This window comes from Pelmatolapia mariae, linkage group LG15 (genome assembly GCF_036321145.2).
Source record: "Pelmatolapia mariae isolate MD_Pm_ZW linkage group LG15, Pm_UMD_F_2, whole genome shotgun sequence".
Lineage (NCBI taxonomy): Eukaryota > Metazoa > Chordata > Actinopteri > Cichliformes > Cichlidae > Pelmatolapia > Pelmatolapia mariae.
The window spans coordinates 28,387,416-28,402,773 of NC_086240.1; the positions used below are offsets into that span (position 1 = coordinate 28,387,416).

At 45.4% G+C, this 15,358-nt stretch overlaps 1 protein-coding gene across 1 annotated transcript in view; it reads left to right on the forward strand.

The window, feature by feature from the left end:
• Positions 1–15,358, forward strand: part of LOC134642742 (tumor necrosis factor alpha-induced protein 2-like) — a 47,998-nt gene that overhangs the window by 394 nt on the left and 32,246 nt on the right. The window contains 3 exon segments of the mRNA XM_065471974.1: positions 8,669–9,082; positions 10,372–10,382; positions 10,512–10,711. Of these exon segments, the coding sequence (XP_065328046.1) occupies positions 8,669–9,082; positions 10,372–10,382; positions 10,512–10,711 (625 nt within the window).

Sequence of the window (15,358 nt, forward strand, 5' to 3'; positions counted from 1 at the left end):
AATACTAGTAACAAAAAGTAAAACTGCAGTGTGAGAGCGAAGTGCTCTAATGGGGTGATATGGTACTATAAGGTCATTAAGATAAGATGGGGCCTGATTATTCAAGACCTTGTATGTGAGGAGCAGGATTTTAAATTCTGGATATAACAGGGAGAGAATGAAGGGAAGCCAGTATAAGAGAAATATGCTCTCTCTTTCTAGTCCCTGTCAGTACTCTCGTTGCAGCATTTTGGATTAATTGAAGACTTTACATGGGGCTTTTAGGACGACGATGATGATGATGACGTTCTTTCTTAGAGGTCCTGTGTTTGGTGTTGCAGTGATTACATTATTAAAGACACTGTCTTCATAAGCAGCACAGACCTGAGGTAAAATCACCCTTCCTCAGATGCTGCCAGGCTGACCTGTTAGCCAACAGTCAGCCAGAGCAGATGGAGCCCTCTAGTGTTCATGTGAAGAACTCCTGCTGATAAGGAGCTCCTGAATGGCCGTTCATATACACCTAATAATTAACAGATAAACAACCGAATGACAGAAAAGTTACTGTTTTTTCACGTCTGTGTTGGAAATGTCAGGTTTTTTTTATGTGTCCACAGTAAAAACATTAAAAATGAAAAGATTCAAAAACAGATTTAAAAAAGAAACTTTCAGTTTTCTGACTGCAGGACAGTTGGAGCGATGAGCTGCTCTACACCAGTGTGTACAAAAACTGCATTTGTTCTTTGTACTAGTTAAACTAGCGTACTGCGACAGACTTTCACTTAGCCAGCCCACTTCAAATTAAATTCAACTAAAGTAGTTCTAGTAAAAGTACTTCTACTTTAACATAGTGCTCACAATTATACTCACTTCTTCCTCTGAAAACAACATCAGAGTATTTCAACATACATCTGAGTACTTAATCACACAGAGTAGTTCAACATACATCAGAGTACTTCATCACACATCAGAGTACTTCAACATCACCCAGAGTAATTCATCACACATCAGAGTACTCCAACATCACACACAGTACTTCATCGCACATCAGAGTACTTCAACACAGATGAGAATACTTCATCAGAAATCAGAGTACTTCACCACACCACACAGAGTACTTCATCAGAGTACTTCAGTGTCAGAAACCAACTGAAGCGTTTCATGTGACGTGAACATAGTGGCTGCTGGGATATGTAGTCACTATTCAGACTTGAATGAAGAGTATTCTCGTTCTGATTGGAGCTTTAAAGATGACGTCAGTGAGTGAGAGTTTATTGGACGTCTACATCACACATCCCTATCTCGTTGTGAAAGAGTTGTAATCAAGCGGCCGTAAAGGGTCGGCTCCAGAGACTAAAACGTTGGATTTATGGGCACATTGATGCACCTAACACTTCAAGCATTCCACTCTGGTCATCTCTAGTGAGGTCATCTGTAGTGAGGTCATCTGTAAGAACGAGTTGGTCTGCATCCAGTCAAACCAAACTTTTAACAGCTCTCATCAACACATTCATTTTTAATGGCTCCTGCTAAACTGATCCATCAACACACAGATCTGTTTGTCATTTCGGTTGATTATTAAATGAAGACCTCCATCACCTCCATCACCTCCATCACTCGGTGCAGCTCTTTTTCTCTGCCGCTGATTGCCAATATAAGTAAGTAAGTAAGTAAAGTTTATTTATTAAGTGCTTTTCACAGATAGGCAGTCACAAAGTGCTGTACACTAAGATTAAAATAAAGAGTACACTCAACAGACATTATACACAATGTAAAAGTTTAAATGTAAATTAAAAAATGTGAAGAATATAAAATACGTAGATCAGCAAAAGGCTTGTTTAAACAGAAAAGTTTTTAACTGCTTTTTAAAAGAATCCACATTGTCAACCAAATGTAGTTGTGGTGGTAAACTGTTCCACAGCCTTGGTGCCACAGACTGAAAGGCTCTGTCCCCTTTTGTCTTCAGTCGTGTACGGGGAACAACCAACAGAATCTGAGTCTGTGAGCGGAGATGACGAGCAGCAGTGTATTTTATAAGAAGCTTGGATAAATAATCTGGGGCCTGGCCGTTTAGTGCTCTGTATGTTAAAACAAGAATTTTAAAATGAATTCTAAAATCTATTGGGAGCCAATGTAAAGAATATAAGATGGGAGTAATGTGAGCTCGCTTGCTAGAACGAGTTAGTAGTCTTGCTGCTGCATTTTGTATCGCATGGAGGCGAGACAGAGATGATTTATCCAAGCTGGTAAACAGGGAATTACACTACTTTTAATTCAATTCAATTTTATTTATATAGCGGCAAATCACAACAACAGTCGCCTCAAGGCGCTTTATATTGTAAGGTAGACCCTACAATAATACATACAGAGAAAAACCCAACAATCAAATGACCCCCTATGAGCAAGCACTTTGGCAACAGTGGGAAGGAAAAACTCCCTTTTAACAGGAAGAAACCTCCGGCAGAACCAGGGTCAGGTAGGGGCGGCCATCCGCTGCGACTGGTTGGGGTGAGAGAAGGAAGACAGGATAGAAGACATGCTGTGGAAGAGAGCCAGACATTAATAACAAGTATGATTTTGTGCAGAGAAGTCTATTAACACATTGTGAGTGAAAAAGGTGACTGAAAAGGAAAAACCCAATGCATCATGGGAGTCTCCCAGAAGCCTATGCCTAATGCAACATAACTAAGGGAGGATTCAGGGTCACCTGATCCAGCACTAACTATATGAGTAATAACCTAAACGTGATGACACAAATGCATGAATGAGTTTTTCCAGTTCAGCTGAAGAGACCATATGTCGCAGTTTAGAGATGTTTCTTAAGTGAAAGAAACAGGAACGAGACAAAGATTTTACATGAGAGTCGAGGCCCAGAGAAGAGTCATATATTACTCCAAGATTTCGAATATTTGACTTGACAGAAGGACAGAAAGAGGCACGAACCTGACTAATTTTAGAATGTAGTTCAGGAGGAGCTGTGATCATGGTCTCTGTCTTGTTCGTGTTTAGAACTAGGTAGTTGCTTGAAAGCCAATCAGAAACCTGAGTTAAGCACTGGACTATAGGGTGGACAGCCTATCTAGCTGATGAGGCTTAAAGGACATATACAGCTGAATGTCATCAGCATAAAAATGATGAGACAGGTCGCTAAAAGACTGAATAATGCCAGCTAAAGGAAGCATATAAAAAGAAAATAATAATGGACCTAAAACTGAACCCTGTGGAACCCGCAGGTTAGGGCAGCAATGTTAGAGGTAAACCTATCAGTCCTAACAGAAAAGGTCCTATCTGATAAGTAGGAAGAAAACCAGTCTAAGGCGGAGCCAGATATACCAGCCACAACCTTAAGCCTGTTAAGTAGGATTTTGTGGTCGATGGTATCAAAGGCTGCGCTAAGATCAAGCAAAAATGATCACAGAACAATTCCCTGCATCAGATGCCATTAATAGATCATTATAGACTTTTAAGAGAGCAGTCTCAGTGGAGTGCTGTTTTTGAAAGCCAGACTGAAAAGGGTCAAAAATCTGTAATTTACATAATAGGGACCTGAACTTATTTTCAACAATTTTCTCTAGTAATTTACTTAAAAATGGCAATTTTGAAATAAGTCGATAATTACTAGTGGAGCTAGGATCTAAATTCTGTTTTTTTTTTTATAAGCGGCGTTCAGTGTTGGGAAGGTTACTTTTAAAATGTATTCCACTACAGATACAGAATACATACCCCAAAATGTATTTTGCAACGTATTCCGTTACGTTACTCAATGAGAGTAACGTATTCTGAATACTTTGGATTACCTATTATATTATCATGCTTTTTACAACTACATGAATGTACTATTGCTGTGTGAATTATTACTTTTACTGAAGGCTACTCCCCATACCAATACCAACTAGATTTTTAAATCTTAATACAAAATGAGTAACAGTAGGGTGGACATTAGGTAAGGCTGCACTTTTTGCAGCGATCTCGTATAGAAAACTGTTTCAGGCGTATATAAAACAGGTCCGCGGCTCCGAACCATAGTAAAGGGACTTCTGGCTAATACGTCGGGTTCCGTGTTGGGCTCGTAGCCGAAAACTAGCTTTACTTTGTTGTCTGGGTCAACTTTGCTAGCAAGAGACAGAGAGCGGCGTTGAAAGGCTGCTTCAACGGAACTTATTGTTTCAGAGGAAAGCACGAAAAAAGTGTACAGTCGAGTCTTAATAGCTTACTTACAACTGGGCTCGTCAGGCACTCTTTTTGGCTGCAGTGGTTATTATTATATTTACATGCGTCCATCTCCCGCTTCTGGTCGGTGACAGCTCGTACTTTTCCACTCGAACATATGAAACAGGAAAATATCGCCGTGTAATCCCTTTATTTCAGCAAAGTAACTGTATTCTGAATACCACCTTTTTAAACGGTAACTGTAACAGAATACAGTTACTCATATTTTGTATTTTAAATACGTAACGGCGGTACATGTATTCCGTTACTCCCCAACACTGGCGGCGTTAATTCTGCATGTTTAAAATAAGATGGAACACAGCCTTACCTCAGTGAACTGTTGATGATGGATAGTAAAGTGGAACCAATGCTGGTGATAGACCCAGACAGGACAGAGGGAGGTAATATATCTACAGAGCATGATGAGGATTTCATTTTACCTAATACTGTAATTAAGTCATTAAGTGTGATTGGAGAAAAGGAAGCAAATGACCCAAGACAATAAGGGGTATCTTCATAAGGGGTGGCACTTGAGGAAATTTTGGATCTCAAGTCCATCACCTTATTTACAAAATCATTGAGGACAGTATTGCAATCTACATTAGAAAGTAACACAGCATGCTGAGTTGGAGGAGAAACAATACTGTTTATGGTATCAAATAGAGCTCTTGAATTATTTTTATGACGATTTATAAGATTATTGAAATAAGAGGATCTAGCCTCCTTGACTGACTCATTATATAAGTAAAGAAGTAATATGTGGTTTGAATGCAAGCAGGTTTGCCTACAGCTAACTAAAAGCAGATCCAGCCCATAATACTGCAGCACGCAGTTTGTGATTTATAGGCTTTCTGTGGTAAAAACTCTGAAGTACCATTTAGTTTTTAGAGACAAGTCTAGACAAGTTTGTTGAGTTGCAGTTTGATCATCTGATCTCGTGGAACAAATGGAACAGGTGCAAACAGTAAACAGTAAACAGCTGTAAACAGCTGTTCTGCAGCTAACAAAATAAATTTAACATTTTCCAATCTACACACGTTCAAACACTCACTGAGTCTGTGTAGCAAATCAATGAACTCTACAGGTAGGTCACTAAAGGCGCAAAGCAGCAACAACCTTGACAAAATGAAAACTATGAAAATCACTTTTTGTTGCATTACAGAGTTCCTGGCTGCAGTTTTACAGATTATTAATTAGAACTTTTTTGCTTAATTTGATCTCACAGCTCATATGTGTTGAATAAGAGAACTCGGGATTAGTGAGAAAATATATTTAGTTCAGGCTGAGTCATAGCAAACTTTCCCTCAGTCAGGTTTAACTGTTGATTTAACATCTTCAGCTCTGGGACTGACCAGAACGGACAGATTAGAAAGAGTTTTTCAGAGGGACGGGTTCGCTAAAGCTCAGGTGTTTGGACGTGTGCAGGCTTGTATTTTTGACAAAGGATGTTGAAGCTGCCAGGGAGGATGAAAAGAGGACCTTAGGGAAGATTCATGGATCTAGTGAAGGAGGACATGCAGAGGGCTGGTGTGTTGGGGAGGATGTTAGGAACAGAGTGATGTGGAGACAGATGATTCGCTGTGGAGACGATAGCAGCCGAAAATTGTGCAAGAAGTGGTCAGAAATCTTGACCGTCTGTTGCAGACACCGACAGATGAAGTCTGCTCCTGGGGTGCAGTTCTCTGTGAGTGAGTCCACATGGTCACAAAAACACAGGCAGGCATCCTCGTGGTCGCTGTGCGATGACAAAACACTCAGGGCACTGCAGGGTCGTGTGACAAGTATAACAGAGGCCTTGTTTTATTTCGACACACAGACGGTGGAGACGTCACTGTAAGTGGAAAGAAGAGACAAAGTATTGTCGGAGCTTTTCTGTTGTATTGACTTGCTTCACCACAGTTTGTGGTACATAAAGCAGCTAACATTAAAGTCGTGGAATGGCTGCACTTAGAAGTCTGTGCCAGGAAACCATGAACTTTACCAGTTATGCGAAGAAGAGATAGCTCATTTACTCAGATACACCAGCAAGCCATTTTAAACACGGACCAGTGAGGAGGGGAACAGGCAGGTTTTCTACATCTGTGTGTGTGGGACTGGCTGCCCGCTGATCCTTCAACACCCCCACCCTTGGCTGTTGGAGCTCTCTCCAGGGGGAGTACGGTCTATGACAAGCACTCAAACTCACAGACACACGCAGAGAGACACACACACTGACACAATCTGTGTGTGTCTCTTTGTGTGTGTCCTTGAGTGTAAGTGTTGATGATGATGCAGCTTTTCTGAACTGAAACTGATAGTGTTCTTTCAGGATGATGTGAGGAGGATTCAGACATCACCTGCTCACAGCTGCATCCAGTCCTGGTCCCGGTTGATCGGATCGTCGTCCTGCCCACGCTGAGGTGCTTTCAGCTCGTAATGAGTCATCAGAGGAGTAAAGGTGAGCTCAGCTGTGTTTTCTTCCTCAGGTTAGACTCAGCAGTTACACCTCCTGCTCCTGCTGCTCACGCGCCCTGCCCTCTCCCGCTGCTCCTTCAGACACAGAGCGGCCGGTGAGGAGATTAGAGGTAAGGAGCTGCGGAGTCCCTGTCGTCGGTTTGACGTTTGTGTGTGTGTGTGTGTGTGTGTGTGCTGGTGATCGATACGCGGACTCATTGATCTGATTGATCGGGCTGTTTGAAGTGTTTCCATCAGAGCTACAGCGGTAGACCTTCAGACTGCAGGTGGTGCTCTGCTGGGGAAGTGCAGAGTCCGCACCAAACTCCGTTCAAAAAAACTCAGATTTACGGTGCAGCAGCGAATTTCACTCTGGTGTTCATATCAGTATTTCATGCTGCCGCTCATGTTTAGCTGGAAAATCTGTGAGCCCTCTGCAGTGACCCCGAGCCTGTCAGCTTACACTGTATTCACTGTCTGCAGCAGGGCTTGGTGTTTGTGACCATTTCATCATCATTATCTATTACAGTACTTATATCTATGTAGCATCACAGCAGATGCCTTTGTGCCAAAGTAACTGGGGATAAAAACATGAAGGAGATTTTCCTGGCCTGGCTTTTTATAGCAGATAACCGCCTTAAAAATATTCTGCAGTAGATCAAAAACAGAAGAAAACCATGAAAATATATAAACATTACCTGATGCTGCTGAAGTGAAGCAGAGCAAAGTTACAGAGGTCTGATTAGAGAGACAGCTAAGCAATCATTTGTAAGAGTTTAAATTTCTTCAGCATTGAACAGCAGAAATGAGGCTTTCATGTTGGAGGCCGACAGCACTGAACACAACGGTAGACTGGTGCATAATAAGCAGCAAATAATGCAGAAAACAGATATTTTTGATGGTAAACTGAGTACACAGAGAGAGGGAGAGAGAGAGAGAGAGAGAGAGAGCTGTGCAGGAAATAACAGCCAAAGTAAGAGGGAATTAATGACAATTTTTATCAAATGTGAAGCCCAGTTTTGATCTTCTTTCGCTGCTCGTTAAGTGAATTTTAGTCGGAAAGTGATGAAACCTGCAGTTTCAGAATTTTTGAGATTTTGGCTTTCAGCACCAATGGCGTGTCTGTGTTGTGTGCCGTCAGGTGAACGAGCCGTGCTTTGGGTTTACATCTTTTTCCGTTTTCCTGCTCTTTAATCGTTGCTGTTTTAGCTGTTTTGCAGTTGTTGAAATAGTTTTGTGAGCTCTAAGCTGAGGAGAGGAGAGAAGAGAAGGAGAAGGAGCCCGGAGCAAACTGCCAAGACTGAAGATCTCCTCAAAGATCTGGAAGAACCACAAACTGCACAACAACAATGAAGGTGAGACCTGCAGAAGACCTGCTAGAACCAGGTGACCAACAGTCACGTCACCCACTGGTAGCTTTCATGAAGACTCAGTTTGAGGATTTTCTCTATGTTAGTTTTTGTTTCCAAAAATGGCAACATGTGGACGCTAATGGTAGCTAGGTTAGCATAGACTGAATGGGAGCATCTTACTGACGATGGTGCCTGCTAATTAGTGCTCAGTGACATCCAATCACAATATTTTCACCAGAGCTCTGCCTTCTCGGACAGTCTATTAGTACAGTAACCTCACAACAACTATACGATTGGTCACATGATCTCATTAAAAATGGTTCAAAAGGCTCCAACAGGACAAACACAGTCCAGAAGTCCAGTTCAGGTGAAGGTAGCTAGCTACCAGCTATAGCCTCCTGTGTCAGTGAAAATACGCCACGCCCCTAATAAACAGGTGAAGTATAAAGACCCCACCACCCCATTCATGTGCAATGAAGGAGAAGACCAAACTGTTTGTTTATCAGGCTGTAAACATGTTTATTTGTGCTGTGAAGTTTTAACATGGGAGTCTATGGGGCTGACTCACTGCTGTTTCTGCTGGACGTCAGAGGAACTGCAGGTGTTTGGTTCACATGAAGAATGAGAGCTAGCAGGACTGTTGATGGATTTAGCTCCTGTGGTTTTTTGCTTCTGATGCTTTCTGTTTTCTTCAGGGGATGAGGTCAAGCACGTGCAAGTGGAGCAGGAGGAGCAGCTGGAGGAGTCGAGCACAAGGCTGATAGAGAGGGAGGAGGACCTGTTCAGCCATGACTTGGTCAATGAGGAAGAGCAGGACGAGCTGCACAAAGACTTCGAGGCTCTGCAACCTATGCTGTGGATGGCCATCAATGACACCTTCACCCCCTCCTCCCCCTCCTCCTCTGCGGGGGAGCTGGAGGTCCTGAGGAGTGCCATGGCGTCCATCCAGCAGCAGGAGGCGCAGGACTGGCGCTGGAGAGACTGTCAGGAGGAGTGAATCCCAAGATGGCGTCCTCAGAAATGTCTCAGCATCCACAACATACTGCTCCAGAACATGGTGGAGGGCCGAATAAAGGAGGCTGCCGAAGACACCTTGGAGGAACCGACCGGCTCTCCTCACCTATGAAGAGACAGGTTAGTCACCTGGGAGGAGGTGTGGGAGGAGCTCTGCTGGTGTTCAGTTTGAGCTGGATGAGAGGTTTTTTTTTTTTTTTTAATAATTCAAGTATTTATTAGATTTTGCATTTTATAACAAAAAATACAAAAATACAACAACCAAAAACAAGAAGCAAAAAAAAAAAACCCAAAAGAGAACAAGAAAAAAGCAAACAAAAAAAACAAACCAAAAAGCAGGGAGACATGTAGGTGCAGAAATTGTCCCATTGTTCCACCGAAGCTTCCGTCACATGATCTTACCTTCCCAACATCTTTTCGCAAGTAAAGTTCCCAATCATTCTTTCTTTCCACATTTTAAGCATTTGAGTATGGGTGTCCTTCCAGTATTCCAAAATGACACGGGCACATGTTACCAATGCAGTGCTTAACACTCTAAACTGGTGTTTATTTAATTGTGGCACCTCCTAGTAGACATAATTTAGGTGATTTGGGCAAGTTACAGTGTCCATCCCTGCATATAATTCAATACAGTGTTCCAAACTGAAAAAACCCAGCGGGCATTCCCAAGGGGCATGTATCAAAGTACCTCTGGCTTGTTGGCATTTCCAACACAAGTCCTCTCTACCAACACCCATTCTATACAACCTTGAAGGAGTATAATAATATCTATTAAGAATTTTTTACTGAATAAATTTCCCCCTGGCTTCCTTAATGTATAATCCATTGTTTGACAGTATAGAATCCCATGTACCTTCATCCATTGTACACCCTAGATCCTATTTTTTTCAGGCTCTTATTTATATTATTTTTAATCCATGGGCAAATATTATACCATTTGACAGCTTTGCACAGTAATGGGGGTGACAGCATGAAATTCTTTATCGGGCTACTTTCGTGTGTTATTGTAATTCCTCCTTTTAAACAGTTTCTTATTTGCAAATACTTCCAAAAATGGCGATAACCCTCCAAACAAAACTTATTTTTAATATAAAACACCCCCCTCAAATAGGTCACTTCTTAGCCATTGTGCCCAAAAAACAGTCTGCTTACCAATTTTTTTTTTTGGGATTATACCACTTTTGTACATATGGCACAAGTTTATATTTCTTATGCATCTCCAACCATACCATTTTCGAAAATTTCAAAATAGGATTTTTCGTCTTACCCTCTTTATTTACTTTTTGTGATAAAATATCAATTGGTGTGAATGGAGATGCAAGCTCTTGTTCTATTAAAATCCAATTTATCTTGTTTTTCTCTGCCCAATGTTTGCCTAATCTAGCCCTTTCAGAAGTATGCTTTAATACTCTATATTGGGCAGGATTAGTCCCCCTTCTAGTTTTGGTTGGGACAGTCGATTAATGTTAATACGGGGTTTGATGAGAGTTTTTACCCTACTTCCTGTTTGATGAACCTGTCCAGGTGTGTCGAGTGGGAAGATGTGTGAAGGAAGACCTGCTGATGGTGGTGAGGAGGGTGAAGAACTGCTACCCTCCCCACATGGACATAATGAACCTCTGCGCCAGCCTGTACCATCAGGAGTTCTCGGCCCGCCTCACTTAGCTCACCACTGCAGGGCTGGACAACGATGACTGCAGCTACCTGTTGTCCTGGGTCAACCAGTACTACCCACAGTGAGTCTGTGCGGCACCGGGTGTAGCAGCTCCGCCCACAGGCCAAAGAGCAGAGTGCTAATCACCATAGCAACAACCATAACAACAACCCTGAAACAAATCAATGCGAACTTAAACACTTCTACTGAGCTGAACCATGACAGCAGAACCATTACTGGAGAGCCGTTATTGCAGAACTGTCACAGCAGAGCCGTCACAGCAGAGCCGTTCCTGCAGAGCGGTTACAGCAGAATGGTTACAGCAGAACCATCACAGCAGAACCGTTCCTGCAGAGCGGTTACAGCAGAACCGTTACAGCAGAACCGTCACAGCAGAAGCATTACTGCAGAGCTGTTACAGCAAAGCTGTTATAGCAGAGCCGTTATTGCAGAACCGTTTCAGTAGAACCGTCACAGCAGAACCGTTACTACAGAGCTGTTACAGCAGAACCGTTACTACAGAGCCGTTACTGCAGAACCGTCACAGCAGAGCCATTACAGCAGAGCCATCACTGCAGAACCGGCACAGCAGAGCTGTTATTGCAGAACTGTAGCAGTAGAAGCATCACAGCAGAGCTGTTATAGTAGAACTATTACAGCAGAACCAATACTGCAGAATGGTTACTGCAAAACGGTTACAGCAGAACTGTAAGAGCAGAAGCATCACTGCAGAATTGTTAATGCAGAGCTGTTACACAGAACCATGATTGCAGAACCGTCACAGCAGGTCCTGTCTGAGCGTCAGTCCTCTGCCTTACCTGTACACAGCCCTGATACCTGCTGCGCTGTGAAACATCCACAATTATTTATTTAAACCATCAGCCAGACTGGACCCTGTAGGTCCTAGTTCTGGTCCACAGGCCTTATCTTTATCCTCTCTGTAGTAACCACTGGCTAGTTTCTTTTGCATGATCGTATTCTGTCAGACTCATGCTTATGAATGTGAAGGAGAGACGTTAGTGTGTGTGAATTATGATCTTTGCTCGGTGTGGTGGTATCACCGACAATAAGACTTCAGAAAGTTGTCACGGTTGAGGATTGAGTGGACTCAGGTGCGGAGCTCTGAATATAAGCAGTGTGTTTATTTACAGTGGATAAAGGTTGACAATAGTTAGAATGTGCAATAATAATAGTTGGTGCGTCCTCCTTCCCGTGCTCAGAACGTGCGTGGTAGTGAGTGCCCGTCTCTCCTCCAAGTGTTTCCTTGTGCTCGTGAATCCTCCGTCCCAGTTCCTAGTTGCACACAGACAATAGTAATGAATAACCAAAAAGAGCAGACAACACTGAGCAACACGAGCGGCTCGTAACACTACTGGGCTTAGTGCAATACTTCAGCGCTGTCTGTCGCTCAGTCACACCATTAAATAGCCCTGCCCAAGATGGTGGATGATTGGCAGCAGCTGGTGAAGAATCGGTTGCAGGTGAGGCAGCTCCGGGCAACAGCACTTCCGGGTCGGAGGTCCCTCGTTGCTACACGACTTCTGTAAACACTGCAGCGGAGCCGGAGGGAAACAGAGCGAGAGAGGAAAACACACACACGCATATACACACAGGCAGGTCGACTGGTCGGGGCACCGTCCAACCCCGACAGTACCCCCCCTCTAACGGCAGCCTCCCGGTGACCCACCAAACTTGTCAGGGTGCTGGCGGCGGAATTCTCTCACCATGGCATCATCGAGAATTGCGGACTGCGGCACCCAGGAACGCTCTTCCAGACCATACCCATCCCAATCCACCAAAAACTGAAAGCCCCATACCGCGGCGCCTGGCATCCATAATGTGGGTGATGGAGTATGCCGGGGCACCGTCGATAATCCAGGCGGGTGGCAGGGGCCCGGGGGCGTGGAACAACGGGCTGGTCCGAACAGGTCTCACCTGGGAGACATGAAAAACATTATGAGTTCCCATGTTACGAGGTAGGCTCAACCGAACCGTCACAGGATTCAACACAGCTTGGATGGAAAAAGGCCCAATGAACTGGGGAGCAAGCTTCTTTGATTCAGTTCTGAGTGAAATGTGTTTGGTTGAGAGCCATACCTGCTGGCCCACCTGGTAGTCAGGATTCGGGGCGCGGCGGTGATCGGCCAGTCTTTTGTTTTGGTCCGCTGTCCTCAGGAGGGCCTCCCAGGCGGCACCCCACGCCCTCCATCAGTGCTGCATGTGGAGCTGGACCGACGGGACAGCCAATTCCCCCTCAGTGACGGAAAGCAGCGGGGGTTGAGCCCAAGGAGGCCTCGAACGGGGATACTCTGGTGGCTGCTGATGTGCTGGAATTGTGAGCATATTCCACCCATGCGAGATGCTTGCTCCAAGTCGACTGGTTGGACGAGATGACACAACGCAGCATTGCTTCCAGCTCCTAATTAGCCCGTTCTGTCTGACCATTGGTTTGAGGATGGAATCCTGATGACAGACTAACCTGGACCCCCAGCTCAGCACAGAACTCCTTCCACATCCGGGAAGTGAACTGGGGACCCCGGTCAGAGATGACGTCCCGAGGGATGCCGTGGAGCCGGAAAACGTGCTGGGTGAGTAGCCGAGCCGTCTCCAGGGCAGAAGGAAGCTGAGGTAGGGCTATAAAGTGGGCAGCCTTGGAAAACCGGTCAACAATCGTGAGTATAACAGTGTTACCTGAGGACGGAGGCAGTCCTGTGACAAAGTCCAGAGCAATGTGCGACCAGGGATGCTTGGGTACCGGCAATGGACGTAGGAGGGCAGCGGGCAGTGAGTTCGGCGTCTTGTTTTTAGCACACACAGGACAAGCCGCCACGTACTCCCCAGCATCCTGCAACAGAGTGGGCCACCAAAACAACCGTCGCAGGAAGGAAATAGTGCGGTTCTTACCCGGATGGCAGGCAAAACGTGTGGTGTGGGCCCACTGGAGCACCTTACTGCGGACCGACGCTAGAACAAACAGCTTGCCCTCCGGGCCCGTACCAGGGTCGCCCTCCTGCCACTGAGCGTCTCGCATGATCCTCTCGATCTCCCAGGTCAAAGCACCAACAAAACACGAGGGAGGCAGGATGGGCATGTCCCTCTCATCGCCCCCCGACTCAGGCGCAAACTGGCGTGACAGCGCATCCGCTTTGGCATTGCAAGATCCAGGTCTGTATGTGATGGTGAGGTTAAAGCGAGTGAAGAACAGGGCCCACCTAGTTTGTCGAGTGTTGAGGCGCTTTGCAGCTTGGAGGTAGGCCAAGTTCTTGTGGTCAGTCCACACCACCACCGGGTACTTGCTCCCTTCCAGCCAATGTCGCCATTCCTCCAGGGCCAGTTTCACTGTGAGTAGCTCCCGGTCTCCAACGTCATAATTCCGTTCTGTGGATGACAACCAGCGGGAGAAAAAGGCGCATGGGTGCATTTTACCTTCCACCTGCTGCGAGAGGACGGCCCCCACCCCGGAATCTGAAGCGTCCACTTCGGGACGTCAGTGCTGCATGTGGACGGTCGAGATCAGCCTGCACCAGCACCGGTGCTGACGAAAACAGGTCCTTGAGTTGTGTGAAGGCCTGCTGGGCGCCTGGAGACCACTGAAACTGCAACTTGGGAGAGGTGAGGTTAGTCAAAGGTAAGGCTATCTTGCTGAAGTTGCGAATGAAGCGCCTGTAAAAGTTAGCAAACCCCAGGAACTTTTGCAACTCTTTGCGGCTCTTAGGTTCTGGCCACTCAACCACCACCTTGACCTTAGCTGGATCCGCACGCTGCCGCCCCTGCTCCACAATAAATCCAAGGAAAGACACAGTCGGAACATGAAGCTCACATTTTTCAGCCTTCACAAACAGACGATTCTCCAACAGGTGCTGCAGCACGAGCCTCAGATGCTTCACATGTTCCGCCTGGTTCCGGGAAAACACGAGAATGCCATCTAGGTAGACAAAGACACAGTGGTTAATGAGATCCCGCAACACATCATTAATCATGGCCTGGAAAACGGCAGGGGCATTGGTGAGCCCAAAGGGCATCACCAGGTATTCAAAGTGCCCAAGGTGAGTGTTAAACGCCGTCTTCCTTTGATCACCCTCATGAATCCACACCAGGTGGTAAGCATTGCGGAGGTCCAGTATGGAAAAGATTGTGGCGCCCTGAAGGAGCTCAAAGGTGGACGCAAGCAGGGGCAAGGGATACTTGTTTTAACTGTGATCTTATTCAAACCCCGGAAGTCAATGCACGGCCGCCAAAGAATCATTAAAGTACCATTCCATCGACTCCCGCTTGGGCTTGGAGATGTTTAAAAGCCGATTGGTGGGTAAGGGGGCACTGGGAATCAAATCAGTTCGGGAATCACAATCGTACGGCCGGTGGGGCGGAAGCGAGGAGGCTTTGTCATTGCTGAAAACCTGGGCCAAGTCGTGATACTCAGGCGGGACTCCTGACAAATCAGGAGAGGTAACGGGCTCCGCAGAGTTAGCAACTGCCGCACCCAGAGTGGCGGAGCGTAAACACAGAGCATGACACTGACTGCTCCACCCAGAAATACGGCCCTTCGCCCAGTCAAGCTGTGGGTTATGTTGCTGCAGCCAAGGATAGCCTAGCACTAACAGAGCCTCAGGAGATTTAAAAAGAAACAGGCTGAGCTGCTCTGAGTGATTGCCAGAGAGAGTGAGTGTGATGGTCAGTGTGCGATGAGTAACAGTAGTCAGCGGGCTGCCATCAAGAG